At 41.8% G+C, this 14,581-nt stretch overlaps 1 protein-coding gene across 6 annotated transcripts in view; it reads left to right on the forward strand.

Annotated features, from left to right (window-relative positions):
- MOCS1 (molybdenum cofactor synthesis 1) overlaps positions 1-14,000 on the forward strand; it is a 29,306-nt gene extending 15,306 nt beyond the window's left edge. For 2 of the 6 annotated variants that reach the window (XM_075707250.1, XM_075707246.1), the window contains 7 exons: positions 3,857-3,918; positions 5,229-5,340; positions 5,673-5,785; positions 6,465-6,575; positions 7,339-7,459; positions 8,951-8,998; positions 13,094-14,000. In XM_075707250.1, the coding sequence (XP_075563365.1) occupies positions 3,857-3,918; positions 5,229-5,340; positions 5,673-5,785; positions 6,465-6,575; positions 7,339-7,459; positions 8,951-8,998; positions 13,094-13,965 (1,439 nt within the window). In that variant the 3' untranslated portion in view covers positions 13,966-14,000. Of the gene's footprint in view, positions 1-495; positions 617-3,856; positions 3,919-5,228; positions 5,341-5,672; positions 5,786-6,464; positions 6,576-7,338; positions 7,460-8,950; positions 9,014-13,093 lie in introns of all 6 variants that reach the window. The other 4 variants (XM_075707252.1, XM_075707251.1, XM_075707249.1 and 1 more) reach the window with 3 other exon arrangements.
- The last annotated feature ends 581 nt before the right edge of the window (positions 14,001-14,581 follow it).

The following is a 14,581-nucleotide window of genomic DNA, read 5'->3' on the forward strand; positions in this document are numbered from 1 at the left end:
AATCACAAGCAGGTGTTGACTGTGCTCTTTTCTTCTGCTCTCTGCATTTGAATATTACCTGGTTTGTGACATCCACTGGAAACAAGCCCTTCCTTTGCTACTGAAGGGGCAAACTTGATCCTCCAGCTTCCTGAATTATATGGCCACAGCTCTTCATATCTGATTGGAAGCTGTGAGGAATGTGCTGCTTATAAAGTAAACTAAAAGTTACTGGGGGATGAGGGTAGTTTTTATTTATATAAATGTTCTCTTCTTCTCTTCACCCTTTTAAAGAAAAAAAAGGTCTTTAACCACAAAGAGAGAAATTGCTCAGCTGAATAGCATAGAAAATGAACAGGAATGTTTCTATGACTCAATATTTTTATAATAATAAAGTCTCCAAATCATAGATAATTTTTTTAAGTGGACGTCAGGTAAAAATAGTAACACTGAGTTGGGTTTTTTCTTTTGCTAAGGGCTGAAATTATGTAAAAATACTTTTTGATTGTTTTTGAGGGTTTTTTATTTAATAGGAGATTTCCAAGTATGGAATGAGCAGAGAATAAAGTGCCTGCCCTACTGTGCTACCCTGTCTCCTGTGTCAGTTCCAGAGGCGACAAGATATAGCTCTATTAAGGTGAGAGGGATTCCTGGTCTTAGACTCCTACAGGATGGTAACTTCTGTGGAAAGTAAAGGTGGCATCTGATTATGGAGCTAACCAGGAACTCAAGAAACTTGGAAACAATTTTTCAGCTCCTCTGGAAACTCATTCTAGGGTTTTAAGAAAAGGCTGGAATTTTGTATCTTTGGTACAGGTGACCTGCATCACACCTGCTTTTATTACCAAATGGTTGGGATAGAGGGAATGACTGTGAGATGATCAGAGATTTCACTGATGTATGAAAGCCCATTAGAGGACCATAATATTTCTACTTCGCCCCATCTACCACGTTCTAAGGGATGAACAAATGAAAAGTGCTTTCTTGCAGGTAGCCAGTCTAACCTGTTTCACAGTCTGTCCCTTCATTTTTGTTCAGTACAAGGAAAATGAGATAATATTGTACTAAAATGGAATCATTAAACATTGGCTTGAAGCCTTTCTTCTTGTAAGGATTAAATGTTGGGAGGTGTTGTCCCAAATGGGATTGTTCTGGATGCGTCTAAGTTTCTCTGTGCTTTAAAGCTGGCTAAAGTTACGATTTCAGAAGAAACCTAAAAAGATGAAAATACTGAAATTTTTCATTGGGTGGAAGAGGAGAAGGGTTGTCATTTTGAAATGTCAAACAAGAGAACTTCTGTGCCTTGACAATATTTCCTGACATAATGACATTTAGTATTCATTTCTGCACTAATATTTTGAAATGTTTTGGTTTTATTCCTTTTGTTGTTCTATTACCACACAAGGACTTTGATCTAGAAGGGATATTTCAATAACTATAGCAATACAAATGAACTCCTAACAGCTTTCCATAAACAAAAGCCAGTTAACATCAAAATATGAAATGCAGTTGCAGATATTTATTTTTTTACTGTAACAAATTTTTATTTTAAATAATCATCCTGCCCCCAAAATCTTTTAGTGGAAAGAAGCTTATAGTTGTTGTTAATCAGAATAGCTTGCTTTTTTGTTGTTGTTGTTTGTAGAGATTTTTGATAGCTGTTCTAAACCATGTTCTTGGGCTAGCGTGGCAGGAGGTAAGAGGCAGAACTGGGAAGGACATTGAATTAGATGCATTGCAAGCCGTAATCCTGTTCCATACCTCTACAGCAAGATGAGCCCAAGCATGCGAGTATTCAAACATGAGGAGGTTTTGGTCTGCTGCTTGCTAGTGATTGCTTCCTGGCCTTTTTCACCTTTCTGCAATCCTGAAGTTGCACATAAGGTTTTCTAAGTTGTTGCAGAGCTTTTTGATCCCATTTGCGGCTCTGGGATGTGCTTACAGCAGTGTATCATTATCTCTGTTATCTCTGTTGCCACATTTGGCCTGCGAACTTGCTTAATTGGAATGAGCTACCACCAGTGCTGCAGACTTGTTGGGCGCATGCAAAACAAGTAGGTGGTGAAGGAGAAGGGTGATAAGTTACAACTTCAAGCAGTTGCTTGCAAGAGTTATTTTACTGTCTTCTCCTTGTTCTTCATCTGTCTTTTTGCAGCCAGGACTAGCATTAGGACCTGCTTATGAAACAGTTAGCATCTTCTGCTTTCCTGTGTTCATGCTTTATAATGCCTTTACCAGCCAGAAAGCAGTTAAGTTTCGTGTCCCTCTTCCCCCCCACCCTCCCTTCCCCCCTGATCTTGAACGCATCCAATATTAAGTATGCACAGAATATTACTGAGTTATTGCTCATTTCTGGTAAAGCACTTACAGATTAATGAAGATATGATCGCTTTACTACACAGTCTGAGTTTCCAGTAGATAAAAGATAGGGAAAGGAGGGTGATGGACCTACACAGAAAAACATATGACTAGGAACAGCACAGGGATTGTCAGCACAAACTTCTGGAAGATACTGCCCTTTTGCTAGCGTGCGTAAACAGCGTATTTGCTGTTGAAGACTACATTGGAATAAGGAGTTCAATCTCATATGGTGTTTGGTCTCTTCACCCCTGAGTTTAGAGTGCAGAACAGGAAGGGAACTCAGTCTAGTACCTGACTGGGCAGGAGACACATTCACAAACAGAGGGCTAGTAGCTGAGCGTGCCCACTCACCAGAAATGCGTACCCAGTGCTCAGTAGCTGGCTGTCTCATTCTTGCTACTGTCACCTTGCTTCTCTGCCAGCTGGTGAGTGTGACAGGGAAGGCATGATACGTCAAATGTGAAACTGATATAATGATGAAAGGTCTTAACTTTGTTTGAAGTTGACAGAAGGTATGCTTTGAATGAAATGATTAAGCAGCTTTCTCAAAGGCCTTTGGAATTGCAAAGTTGCATTGTTGCTTTATTTTTCTAACAAGTTTAGGAGGTAGGTGTAGGGGTGAAGATACCCTAAATGAACTATCTCTCTGTGTCTGGGAACAGCTGACAAGTGTAGGCCACACTAAATGGTAGGGTGAGGCTGGGCACTTCATTCCTTGAAGTCACTGCAGTTTCTGACACCATTCATTTGTTTTCAAGGGTCAAAGGCCAACTGAATTGCTTTCTTAAATGCTCTAATCCCCCCCATGTTGTGCTCACCAATTTTACACGTTTAAAGTAGTCATAAAAATGCTGATCCTGTAAAATGCTGCCTGTGATCTTCAAACTAATGGATAGCTGGTAGCTTTGGGAAGCCAATTACATCTGTAGCCAAGGATGAACAGGGAGTCGAGGGGCTTTTGTTTGTTCTTAACCCCACCATACACTTTAGAAAGATCCTTTTAAAATTCACCTAGCAATATTGCTGTCTGACTCGGAACAGTGAGATTCTGCCATTTTAGCAGACACATGTGCCATTATTATCAAATAAACATGAATTTAGAATTCTTTCTTCATTGCGTCTGGAGGCCGTTCACAAATGCTTGCCACTCCCTTTAAGAAGAACATAACACGAGCCAAAGCTGATGTATAGGGAAGTGGAGAATCATATGCTAATGATACATGGATGTCCAAAGATGCAGAAAAGCATACCAGAATTTTTGACTATCTGTATACCAGTTAAAAAATTTATCTTGTGACTTGGCCACAGTAACACTGGCAGCCTTTGGGGAGGGGCCGGGGGGGGGCAGTGCATGTAGCGTTGAAGTTGCTTCACTTGCAGCTCTTCTTACTTGCAGCCCTGTCTACTGAATCAGATTGGGTTTTATTTGCCATCTTTTTATCTTGTACTTAATCACCTCCTTCTGCATTCTGTTTTTAAACAAGAAAAATACATTTTTATTCTTTTTATATCTTAGGCTTTCACAAGGTAATGGAAGGAATCCACAAAGCCACTGAACTTGGCTACCGTCCTGTTAAGGTAAAGCCAGTGTTTATTTACTCTGGAGCTGTTGTGTTTTACCATAAATGGTGATAGAAGATGCAGCTCCCCTGATGAGGAATTTATTATTTTTCCCCCTTCTGTGAATAATTTTTGGTAAGACTGAAGAAAAATTTTAGTAAATTGACGATCACATCAAGAGGTGATGGGGGAAATTCATATTACCTCATCATGCAGCTGAGGGTACTGGTTCACTCTGCCCTGAAGCCTACTGATTGCCTAGCTGCAGGCTACAGGGTGGTCCTGCTCTGTACTTGCCTCTTCCTACCCCTTCTATTGATTTGGCACTTGTCTGACCCAGCTGTGAACTTGGCCAAGGGAGTTAACAGGCAGAAAAACTACCCTGCAGAAAGACATTCATTTTCTCCTGGCTTATCTCCTTCAGCTGCTTACAGCAGATTGTGATGAGTGCCAGTGTGAGAGAGAAGGAAAGGGAGTCCTCCTTTGTGGGGGGTGCAGGTAAACCCACTTAGCTGTAACATGAAACTTCACTCTAACCCAGCTGTTTGCAGTTCTGCAGCTGTGGTTCCCTTCAGTTTCACCAGTGCTTTGGAAGATGTGTAAGTGTTTTAGGCTATAGAGCTATGGAAAAACTCTTGAAATTAAACTAGGTTTTAGGCTTTCCTGAAAGATCTTGAGAATCATGATGCACTGTGCTCGGACATACAAGTCTGCCTTGCTAACAGGGAGCGTTTTAGCAACTGCACAGCTATCTGTTGTTCTTCAGATAAAGCAGAGAGGACCTGAGGCTCCAATGTAAATATTGTTTATGAGGAATGTACGGTAAAGTCAGTGTTAACCTCTTTTTGGAGGAAGGCAGAGCTAGTGATCCTGCAGCCTGTGGTTATGGAGTGTGCTGTGAATGCTTCCTGGTCTGGGGCATTTGCCTGTCATCTGCCAAAGAGTGCTATAGAAGATACCCTGCCAGTACTTTTACAGAAGCCATACAATGTAGGACTGGGGAGCAGGGTTCTAATTTTAGACAGTAAAAACTGCCATACCTTAGGTGGGTAAGACAATGCCTTTGTTACCTAGTTTTTATTAGTTTTCCATTTAGCAAGGCAACTTTAACAACTTTAGTTAGATCGGATGCAAAAACTTACAGGCAAGTTTAGTGGAAATGATCATTATACCATTTCAATCCTGCCAACTTCTCTCATCATCTTTTCTTCCAAAAACCCCATATTCTTTCTATCTACCTTGCCTTCTGCAATGACTATGAAACCTTGTGTAAGAGGGAAGAAAGTCATATTCTGCTCACTAATTTCAGGTGTCTGCTTTTCCTGCAGGTAAACTGTGTGGTGATGCGAGGCTTCAATGAGGATGAACTGCTGGGCTTTGTGGATTTCACAAAGGATCTGCCCCTTGATGTGCGGTTCATAGAATACATGCCCTTTGATGGTAAGCAGTCCTGCTTTGAGATTCTTCATGGCATGGAGTGTGCCTTGGACACAGGTGAATCTGGTTGGTGGTTATTCATCCTGTGGGCTTGTCTCTGGAAGCTTCGGTGAGCTCTTTTTGGGAATTGGGAATTGCCTTAAGTTTTATGTTGTATCTTTTGCAGCTTATCTGTCTTCCCTGGATAAGCTGGAGGAGGATTAGTAGCAGGGTTAGCTGGGGCTGGGACACCTACAGGGAAAACTGAGATTTGTGGAGAATGTAAAGGTGGTTCTCTGCTCGTTAAAAAAAATAAAATCCACAGTCTAAAGTTATGCTGGTTTTGTTAATTCTAGGCAATAAATGGAACTTCAAGAAGATGGTGAGCTACAAAGAAATGCTTGATACAATTAAACAGCGATGGCCTGAATTGGAGAAATTGCCCTGTGAAGCTTCCAGCACAGCCAAGGTGGGGTTAGACAAAGAACATGTGAAATGTGCCCCCCCCCCCCCGCCCTAAATCCCCAAATTCTCCTAAGTTCACCATTTTATATATGACAAGCAAAGTAAAAAATACTTGCTGTAGTAACTCTGGGATTTTGGTCAAGCTGCCTGCCTGCATGTGGTTTGACTCTTATTAAACTCGGGTCATAGTCTTTACCTTTAGAAATACAATGTGTTTACTAGATGCCTTCATGAGATATGAAGAATGTCTGGCTTGTATCCTGTATTTACAGCTTTTGAAACTTTTGTCAGTCTATGTCTGTCTATGACTGCACATTAACAAGCCTGATGAAACAGTTTTCAGTGAAATAACAGCATTGCTTTAGAGTGTGCAGTGTCACATGGGGGATTGCTAGCCTACACGAATCTATGGCTCATGGCTGCCTGAGTAAGAACATGTCTACTGGCATCACCTGTCAGTTGATAACTACAAAAGCAAACATTTAACAAGTTTGTGAATTTCTAGGAACAGGGCAGAATAGACTGGAACCCCTGACAAAGCTGATTTTGCTTTTTCTCTCATGTGACCTTAGAACTGAAGAAAATGTGTGTTAAAACATCTTCTGGTCTTTGGGCAAGTGGAGCTTTAAAAATGAGGAGTCTATATTTGACTCTTCTTTTTTTTCTCCTCTGCATTTTTTTAGAGTTATAAGGTGCCGCATTTCCAGGGACAAATCAGCTTTATCACCTCCATGTCAGAGCATTTCTGCGGATCCTGCAATCGGCTGAGGATAACAGCAGATGGAAACCTAAAGGTTGGTAGTGAAATGTGATTCTTTGCTTTCATGCAGCAAACTCCAGTTTATCTATTCTGTATGTGTTCTTGTTCAAGCTTGTTGGGCTGTTAGGGAGATGTTACATCACCTCTTTTTGGTTTCTCTGTTTTGCTAACATAGTTGACTTCAGTTGTAAAACATGGTTGTGAGGCCAGTAAATATAAACATTTATTTTAATCTTTGATTCAAAATAATCTTAAACATGTGACAAGCAGATGATTTCCTGTTAAAAAAAAAAAAAAAAAGATCCAAGCAGCTGTGAGGCCTTGGCTTTTGTGTTCCACAAGGATCTTGTCTTGTTTCACCAAACATCTTCTTGCAACTCTTCTCCTTCAAGAGCAGCCTGTACATTTGCTCAACGGCTGTAGAAAAGGGGGGGAATAACCATTTCCTGCCACGTTGAAACTGGCAGTTTCTGGGGGAAAATTGAAGTTTTCAATTAAAAATTGGCACTTATGCATTGTCACCTGATATTGACAACAGCTGTGCTGCTGTCTAATGTCAGATGACCGAGGCAGCCTAAGGGCCCAAGGAGCTTAGGTTACATAAACATCCCAGGCTGTCTGTGTGTGTGTGTACATGAAGAGAGATAAAGAAAACAATCTCCATAAATGTTCTCTTTCTTCAGTAGGACAGGCCTCTTCAAAACTCTTTACTCTGAGGTTAGTATGACATACTTGTAAAAGCTATTTATTGTCTTCTTTCTCATTTCTCCTCTTTTGTTTCCTTGGGTTGGCTGCAGGTGTGCCTTTTTGGGAATTCAGAAGTGTCCTTGAGAGATCAGCTACGGTCGGGCGCCTCAGAGGAAGAGTTGGTTCAAATCATTGGAGCAGCAGTGGGCAGAAAAAAGAAACAGCATGCTGGTATGTCTGTTGTACCTGAGAAATAACAGCAGTGACTGGGGAAAACAATGTCCTGGTACTGCTGTAGGATGCGTTGACTTGCCAGGAGAAGGAAAGAAGGAAAAGCTGCTTGAATGAAGCTGCATTAACTAAGGGAAGAATTTTCACATCTGATAAGAGTATTGTCTGGTAGAAAGCTGGTAACATAACATACAAGTCCTGCAGTTACTCCAAAATTTGGATGTCAGTTTTGAGTCTTCTAACCTTGCACATGAGCTAGAATCCAGACCACCTAAAAGTCTTTCAGACTGACTTTTGTCTTCAAATGGATACAAATACCACTGCTCACGATAACAACAGCAAAGTGTAAAGCTAAGCAAAAACTGATGGAGTTGTACTGGATCCCTTTTTTCTTAAAATTCGTTTGCTGTAAAATAAGTAGTAAAGCTAAATTGAGCTGTGGGTCCAACTACTGCATTAACACGTTTCTAGAAGTGACAAATCTCTGAGTATGCAGAAGTTTGTAGCCACTCATCTAGTGCTCTGCATAAGGTCACGACACAAGGTCCATGATGATGCAAGTCACATCCTCAGGCTGTATTAGTCTCTTCTGCATTTATATTGATATAAACTATATTTCAGTCACATCCGAACTGAACCATATTTTCATAATCTGGCTGCAGCTGGGAATGCTGACCTCTTTTACATGAACTGGCTTTGTGATCATGGAATAGGACCCTTTACGCTAAAAATATGATTTGGCCCTTTTGTTCTCTTGGAGATTCTGCCAGATTACTAACAGTTGGTTTTGCCTCTTTCTTCGTGATGTGTAAAACAAATTTAAAGGAAGCTTTTAAATCTGAGCGTAGCCTAACTTGCAAAGTACATTGGTCTGACCTAGATAAAATAGCGCCTTGTAAACATAAGGGAAGGGCTGGAGGGACTGGTTCCTTTTCTTTTAGACCATTCATTTCTGAATTTCTGATTTGGGAAAGGTGAGGGGGGGAAGAAGAGTGCTTTCCCCTGTAGTAAAGGCATTTTGCCATCAGCACCATTTACCTCACATTGTCTTTCTCCTTCCAATTTGTGTTAATCCCAGTATTGTCCTTGGGGCCTTCTGTGATTGGACTTCTTTGAACTGGCACACTGTTAATAGCTTATCCATAGAACTAGTACAGTTAAATGCTATTGTTAAGAAACAAGATAGTCCCGAGTTGTTTGAATTCTGTAGTGGGTAGACTGTAATTCAGATTACGGAAAGCTTTCTGGGAAAGGGTTCTACAGTGTGATAGACACATAGCAGCTGGATGCTTAGAGATGCTGGATGCTATAGTTTTACATAATACCATGCTAGATTCCCTCTCCTCCAGCTCCCTCGGTCTTTATTGAGCTTTGGTTTTCCTAGCATGCAGGTTGCACTGTGAAGAGCAGAAAACTAAATATATAAACCCATATGTATGACTTAAAAGCTAAAAAGCTAGGATTTTTATGTGTTCCTTATTTTATTTCTAGGCATGTTTAACATTTCCCAGATGAAAAACCGGCCAATGATCCTGATTGGTGGGTGACAAATCAGTACGTAATAAACATACCGTGATTTTGTTTGGTTTTTGTCTGTGGGGGAGCAGAGTGGATTGGGCTTTTAAGTCTAACTTGTGTTCGGTTCTGGCTTAGGTTTAGGCAAAGAAATGGGTTTCTTAAAAGGCAGTTGTGGTTAAAATTATTCTGAAGTGGAAGCGGAGGAAAGGTTTAATGACCCTACCAAGCCTTACCCAATCTTCTGATTGATAGCACTGGTTTTGTTTTCTCTAATTTTGGAAGTTCATTACATTGTCCAAAGGGATCACTAGCTGTCCTATCATAATTCTATCTGCTTCCTTTGTACTTAACAAGAATTGTATAGTAACTAATAAAGGCAGCTTGGGGTGAGTTTTATGAAATTGACCAAATTGCCATATAAATGTAAAGGATTGTAATACGTAGAGCCAGTAACTGGACAGAAATGCAACTTTTCCCACCTCGCTACTTCTTCACTTCAGAATCTGAAACTTGGGGTTTCATTCTTTTGAAATGTCCTCTTACTGCTGCAAAGTCTCAGAACATAACCATGAAAACTGTAGTATCTGGTATTTGGCCAGCCTTATGGCTGGCTTCTCCTTGTGTCTATTGAAGGTGTTCGCTAACTCTCCCTTCTGCTTGAAGCTCTGGCCATGAGTGGTGTGGCACTGCTGGGGTTCTCTTACTGATTTTTCACATCTCCTTCAGTGTGGTTTTACCTCCTCCATGCCTATGTTTCCCTGTTTTGTAAGAGAGTTGGCTTCCCAAATACCTTTTTCCTTCCTTAGACTTAAGAAATGCTTGCAAGAGTTAGTATTGTGAGATTAATTGGAAGTTGTTCCTTATCAACAAGGGGGAAAAATATAATGTTCACCTCTTCCACCATTGCTGCATGTTTCAAACCCAAACTCTCATCCTCCCATTGATGCTCTGGAGCAGGTTAGCTGGTGTGTAGCTTAAAACACAGCTTTTAAAACAGGTACCCTTGGGGAGGGTAAGATGCACTGATTTGCAGGTCTTTGCTACAGGTGATAATAACTGCTCTTTTTTTAAACCAAGACCCTAGTGCTTGTGCTTCTGTTTCCTTTATTAGGAAATAGGATTTACAGAGCTCTTTTAATATAGGTTTTCACTGGGAATGTTTTTCATTTGATGCCCCCCTTTAAAGGGCCATCATTTTCCATGTTGAGTTTTAAAGTGAATGGATTCAGTGGCACAAGATTGTCTCTCAGTTTGCTTTTGCTCTTTTTTATTTGGCTACTGCTGCATTGTCTTCCAGGAGAAGGGGAAAGAGGACCCTTTGTTTAAAGAGTGTATTGACTTGCTGCATGAGGAAAAAATTTTCTGTTTTTCTTAAGATGAAAAGTACTATATTAAACTCTTGACAGCTCACTGGGACCTAACATAATTTTTCAAGATGCCTTTGAAAGAATCCCCATACTCCAAAGTTAGCATTCAGAGCAATGTTTGCATGTCTACAGATCAGATCCATCCAATTTCCTTTTGAAAAGTGTTTTAACATTGTCTGACATATAGTAAAAGAGGCAGCCTGTCCTGGTCCTCCCCCAGCTGTTCCATGTTCCTTCGAGACTTAAGTGCTGGCAGTTACCGCACCAGTGGAGAGAGTAGAGATGAGCGAAGACTATCCCACTGTGACACATGGGGAATCATTAGGAGATTTCCTAATTGTGTTTTGAATTACTTACAAACTTCAAATAATGCTGGCGTGCAAGCAGTCAGTGGGGGGGGGGTGGTGGTGGTGTATGGAATTAATTTAATGAAACTTAATGAATCCTGTGGAAATCACTAATTGGTTTTGCTAGTCCCAGTAAGCCAAACCTGGCTTCCTCCCTGCACTGCTGTTGTCTGATCCTTTGCTATATGGCTTGTATCCTATTTCCCTTAATCAAAATATTCCTTTTGGCAGGTTGTTCTCCTCACAGGTCCACTTCAGTTATGGGAATTTCCTCCTTAATTTAAGTATCTCCTGCCTTCTTTCCCCCTGCCCTGAGGTTGTGCTAGTTGGTAACTAACATAATCAAACTTCAGGTGCAGTAATAGAATGTAAAGAGATGCAGTTTGTCAGATGGTTTCAGTTGTGTTAAGTATAGTGCTGTAGAAAACCATTATCTGGTTTTTGTAGGTATATGAGCAATTTGGGTGAAGATAGAGATGACTAGGTACAACTTGAAGAAAATGTAGGTTATCAGGAAAAGCAAAGATTCTGTGCATGCATTACTGTCTGTTGCTGTCTTTTTACTTACCACTCTACTTGAGCAAACAGTATTTCTCTTCCTTGCTCCCACCTATGTGTGTTTACCCTGTGGAAGTAAGTACTTGTCTGCCTTTGCAGTCTAGCTTCTCCTGAAGACAAGACACCTTGCCAGGGGTTTAGCTTCAGCTTTAAGCTAATCAAGGAATCCAGAAGAACAGAGTACATTGAGTTCCTGGATTTTAAAAGGAACATTCAGGTTAGGGCCCAATGTATAAAGAGAGAGGGAAAGAAAGGAGGAATAAGGAGAATTTTCTGTGCTCTTCTAAAGCAGAGCAATGCTGCACTCAAAACGTTTATGTCCATTTAATCCCATTTACCCTCTGAGGGTAAACACACTACCACTAAACTTGCAGGATTCTTAATTTTAGTGGATAGGCCATCAGCTGTAGATCAAAAAGGGCCTTTGCCTGAATTTTGATTATTGCAGTGATTTAAAAAAAAAAAATCATGGAATCTATGGTTGATTTAAGCAATAGGCACTTTCAGATCAATGCTTGGAGGGTGCTCTGGATAGAAAAGGTGCTAAGTGCATCAGTCTTGTTACAGCAGAGGCTGGGACTAACAAGGAAGAGATTGGTTTGTTTGTTTTTAAAAAAAGAAGGCAGGGGGCACAACTAATACCTTGTCCACACTGCATCCATTACTGTCATGTGGACAGTCCAAGGTGATACCTGTAGGTCTGGGCAGCAGAGGTAGCTCAGCAAGGTGCAGAGGGGCCAGGAAGCTGCTTTGATTCACCTGCGGGCAGTCTCAAAACTCATGAGTAAGGGCGTTCCTGAATACCAGAGCTACCGAAGGTGGTATTGAGCAAAACCCAATTCCAAGTTTCTCAAAGCAGAGTGAAGAGAACAGGAGCTCCACAAAAAGACAAACATGCTTATCAATGAGGCTATTAAACTAGGGCTTAGCCACTTACCTCTCTACTAGTTTCTCTTTACTTACTTACAAAACAAATCACTTATTTTATGTGAAAAAGGCTCCTTCTGTCTTGACACTTGGCATTTAGCCCTGTGCACATGCCAAAACCAAGGGATTAAATGGTGAAAAGGGGCAGGAGGGCTTACTACCTCTCTGCCAGCTGGGAGCTCTGCCAGCCTGACTTGGAACATACTTCTGAGTAGATTTAAAATCTATCTGTCAATGAGGGGAGCGTGGTTTTTCCAGTGCTTAAACTTCAGCTGTCATTAATGTGGTAAGAGCTGGCAGTAGTAAGTAAGGTTCCCATCACAGAGCCACCCTCTGAGCTTGTAGACAGTGCAGTTGCAGATGCAGGGCTTCTGGTCCCTGCTGTCCTCAAGTGCTGGCATGACCCTTCCCTGCAGAAGGAGATGAAAGCAGGAAGTGCAGCCGCCTGTGCTGGGAAGATGATGTTTGGAAAGGCAGAGTTGAGAATCTAAGTGCAAGAATTTCCTAGTAACCCTGCCAGGCTTTCAAAAGAAGATTGGTACTGGGACAATCTCAAATGGATGCTGAGATGCTGTGACTTGCTTTTCTTCAGAACTGACGTTCCTGTAAGCTTTCTTGGCTGCTGTTTCTCAAAATGCATTGATACTTTTTGAAAGCAAGTTGTTTCTTCTTGTCAGGGACCTTGAAATAAGTGTTTTGAGTCTTGGGGTTTGTAATAACAAACCAGCTAATGCAGGGAACTGATGAGAGAGAAGAGAAAGAGCTTGAGGAAAAAAGTGGATGTTCTCAGGCTTACTGAGGTTTTGCAATACAGAAAGTCCCAAGCAGTGCTCTGACGGGGTTCTCAGCTACTGCAGGCTTAGCTTTCCAGTTAGTAAGATGTATTCTCATGTTAGTTTTTTTTTTTTTTCCCCCAGAGTCTGCATTGATGCCATTTCCACTATGCCAAGCTGCCCTACAGAATCCCCCAAATTCAAAGCAGTGGGGCCACACGTTTAGCCGTTGGCTAACTTTGAGAGCAAGTTTACCCAAACAAATCGGAAAAGCATTAATGAAAAATAAGCTTACAGGACAACTTTTCCTGCCAGGATCTCATCCAGAGCAACAGTGGCACATAACAACAGGAATTCCACAAACCCAGCTCAGAGGCTGCTGTGTCTTCCAGAAGAACCCAAGCTCCACGTTTGACACAAAGTGCCTTGAGGCTTCTCCTGTTGGCCAAGTTTCTGTGGACTGTCAGTCCAAAGAGGCAAGTCCAGGATCTGAATTCTGTACCCAGGATTTGGGAACTTGCACTGAGGTACCTTGTGCCTCTGACAACTTGACTCATGCTGATGAGGAAGGACGGGCCACAATGGTAGATGTTGGAGGGAAGCCAGATTCAAGAAGAAGTGCTGTTGCTGGTGCTGTGGTCCGCCTGGGTGAGAAGGCATTTGGGATGGTAAGGCAGAACCAGGTGAAAAAAGGGGATGTGCTGACAGTAGCCCAGATTGCAGGGATTCAGGGAGCCAAGCTGACCAGCCAGTTGATCCCATTGTGTCACAACATCCCCCTCAACCATGTTGAGGTGTCTCTGAGCCTGGATGAGGCGAGGTATGCAGTGGTGATTCGCAGCTCCTGTCAGACCTGGGGGAGGACAGGTGTAGAGATGGAAGCTCTAACAGCTGCTAGCCTGGCTGCCCTGACTGTGTATGACATGTGCAAAGCAGTTACTCATGACATTGTGATTGAAGAGGTGAAGTTGCTTAGTAAGACGGGTGGGCAGAGGGGAGACTTCTTAAGGGTCTAGATCATATCCAGACACCTCCAGCCCTCCAGGTGACCACTGCTCAAGTTCAGCCTCTTACAGAACTACTTTGCTCGGCTGGAGACTTGGAGGCCTCAGCAGCCACAGCACACAACAACCCTACAACTCCAGTTTTGCCTTACCCTGTCAGCTTACTGCTGGGTGAACAGTGTTCACCCCTGTTGCTAACCATGTGTGGTTTTTAGAGGGCAGATTTCTCCATTCTGCCAACACCTCCATTTCAGTGTCCTCACCATGAGCTTGAGCAAAGATTCCTAGTTATACCACAGAGGTGGTTGGTTGGGTTTTTTTTTTCCTTCTTGCTGTGAAATATTTGCAGCTGCTGTCATCACATCATGCAACTGTGAGCTCTGGAAATGAAGCAAGTGCTGAAAGTGCTGTTATTTGGCAACTATTTTTAAGTCAAGGATTAAGATTTCAGAATTGTGTCTGTCCATCTGTCCCTCTAACCCCCTTAGTTGAATTTAGAAGGTGATAGTGAGAAGAACGTAGCTTGGGAACCTTACCATACAGCAGAGATTGTGACTGTCAAACAGCCACAGCTCCTATCCCTTTGCATTGCTCCTGCTTGCCTTGCCTGCAAGTAGGAAATATCCAT

The sequence above is a fragment of the Pelecanus crispus genome, chromosome 3 (assembly GCF_030463565.1).
Source record: "Pelecanus crispus isolate bPelCri1 chromosome 3, bPelCri1.pri, whole genome shotgun sequence".
Lineage (NCBI taxonomy): Eukaryota > Metazoa > Chordata > Aves > Pelecaniformes > Pelecanidae > Pelecanus > Pelecanus crispus.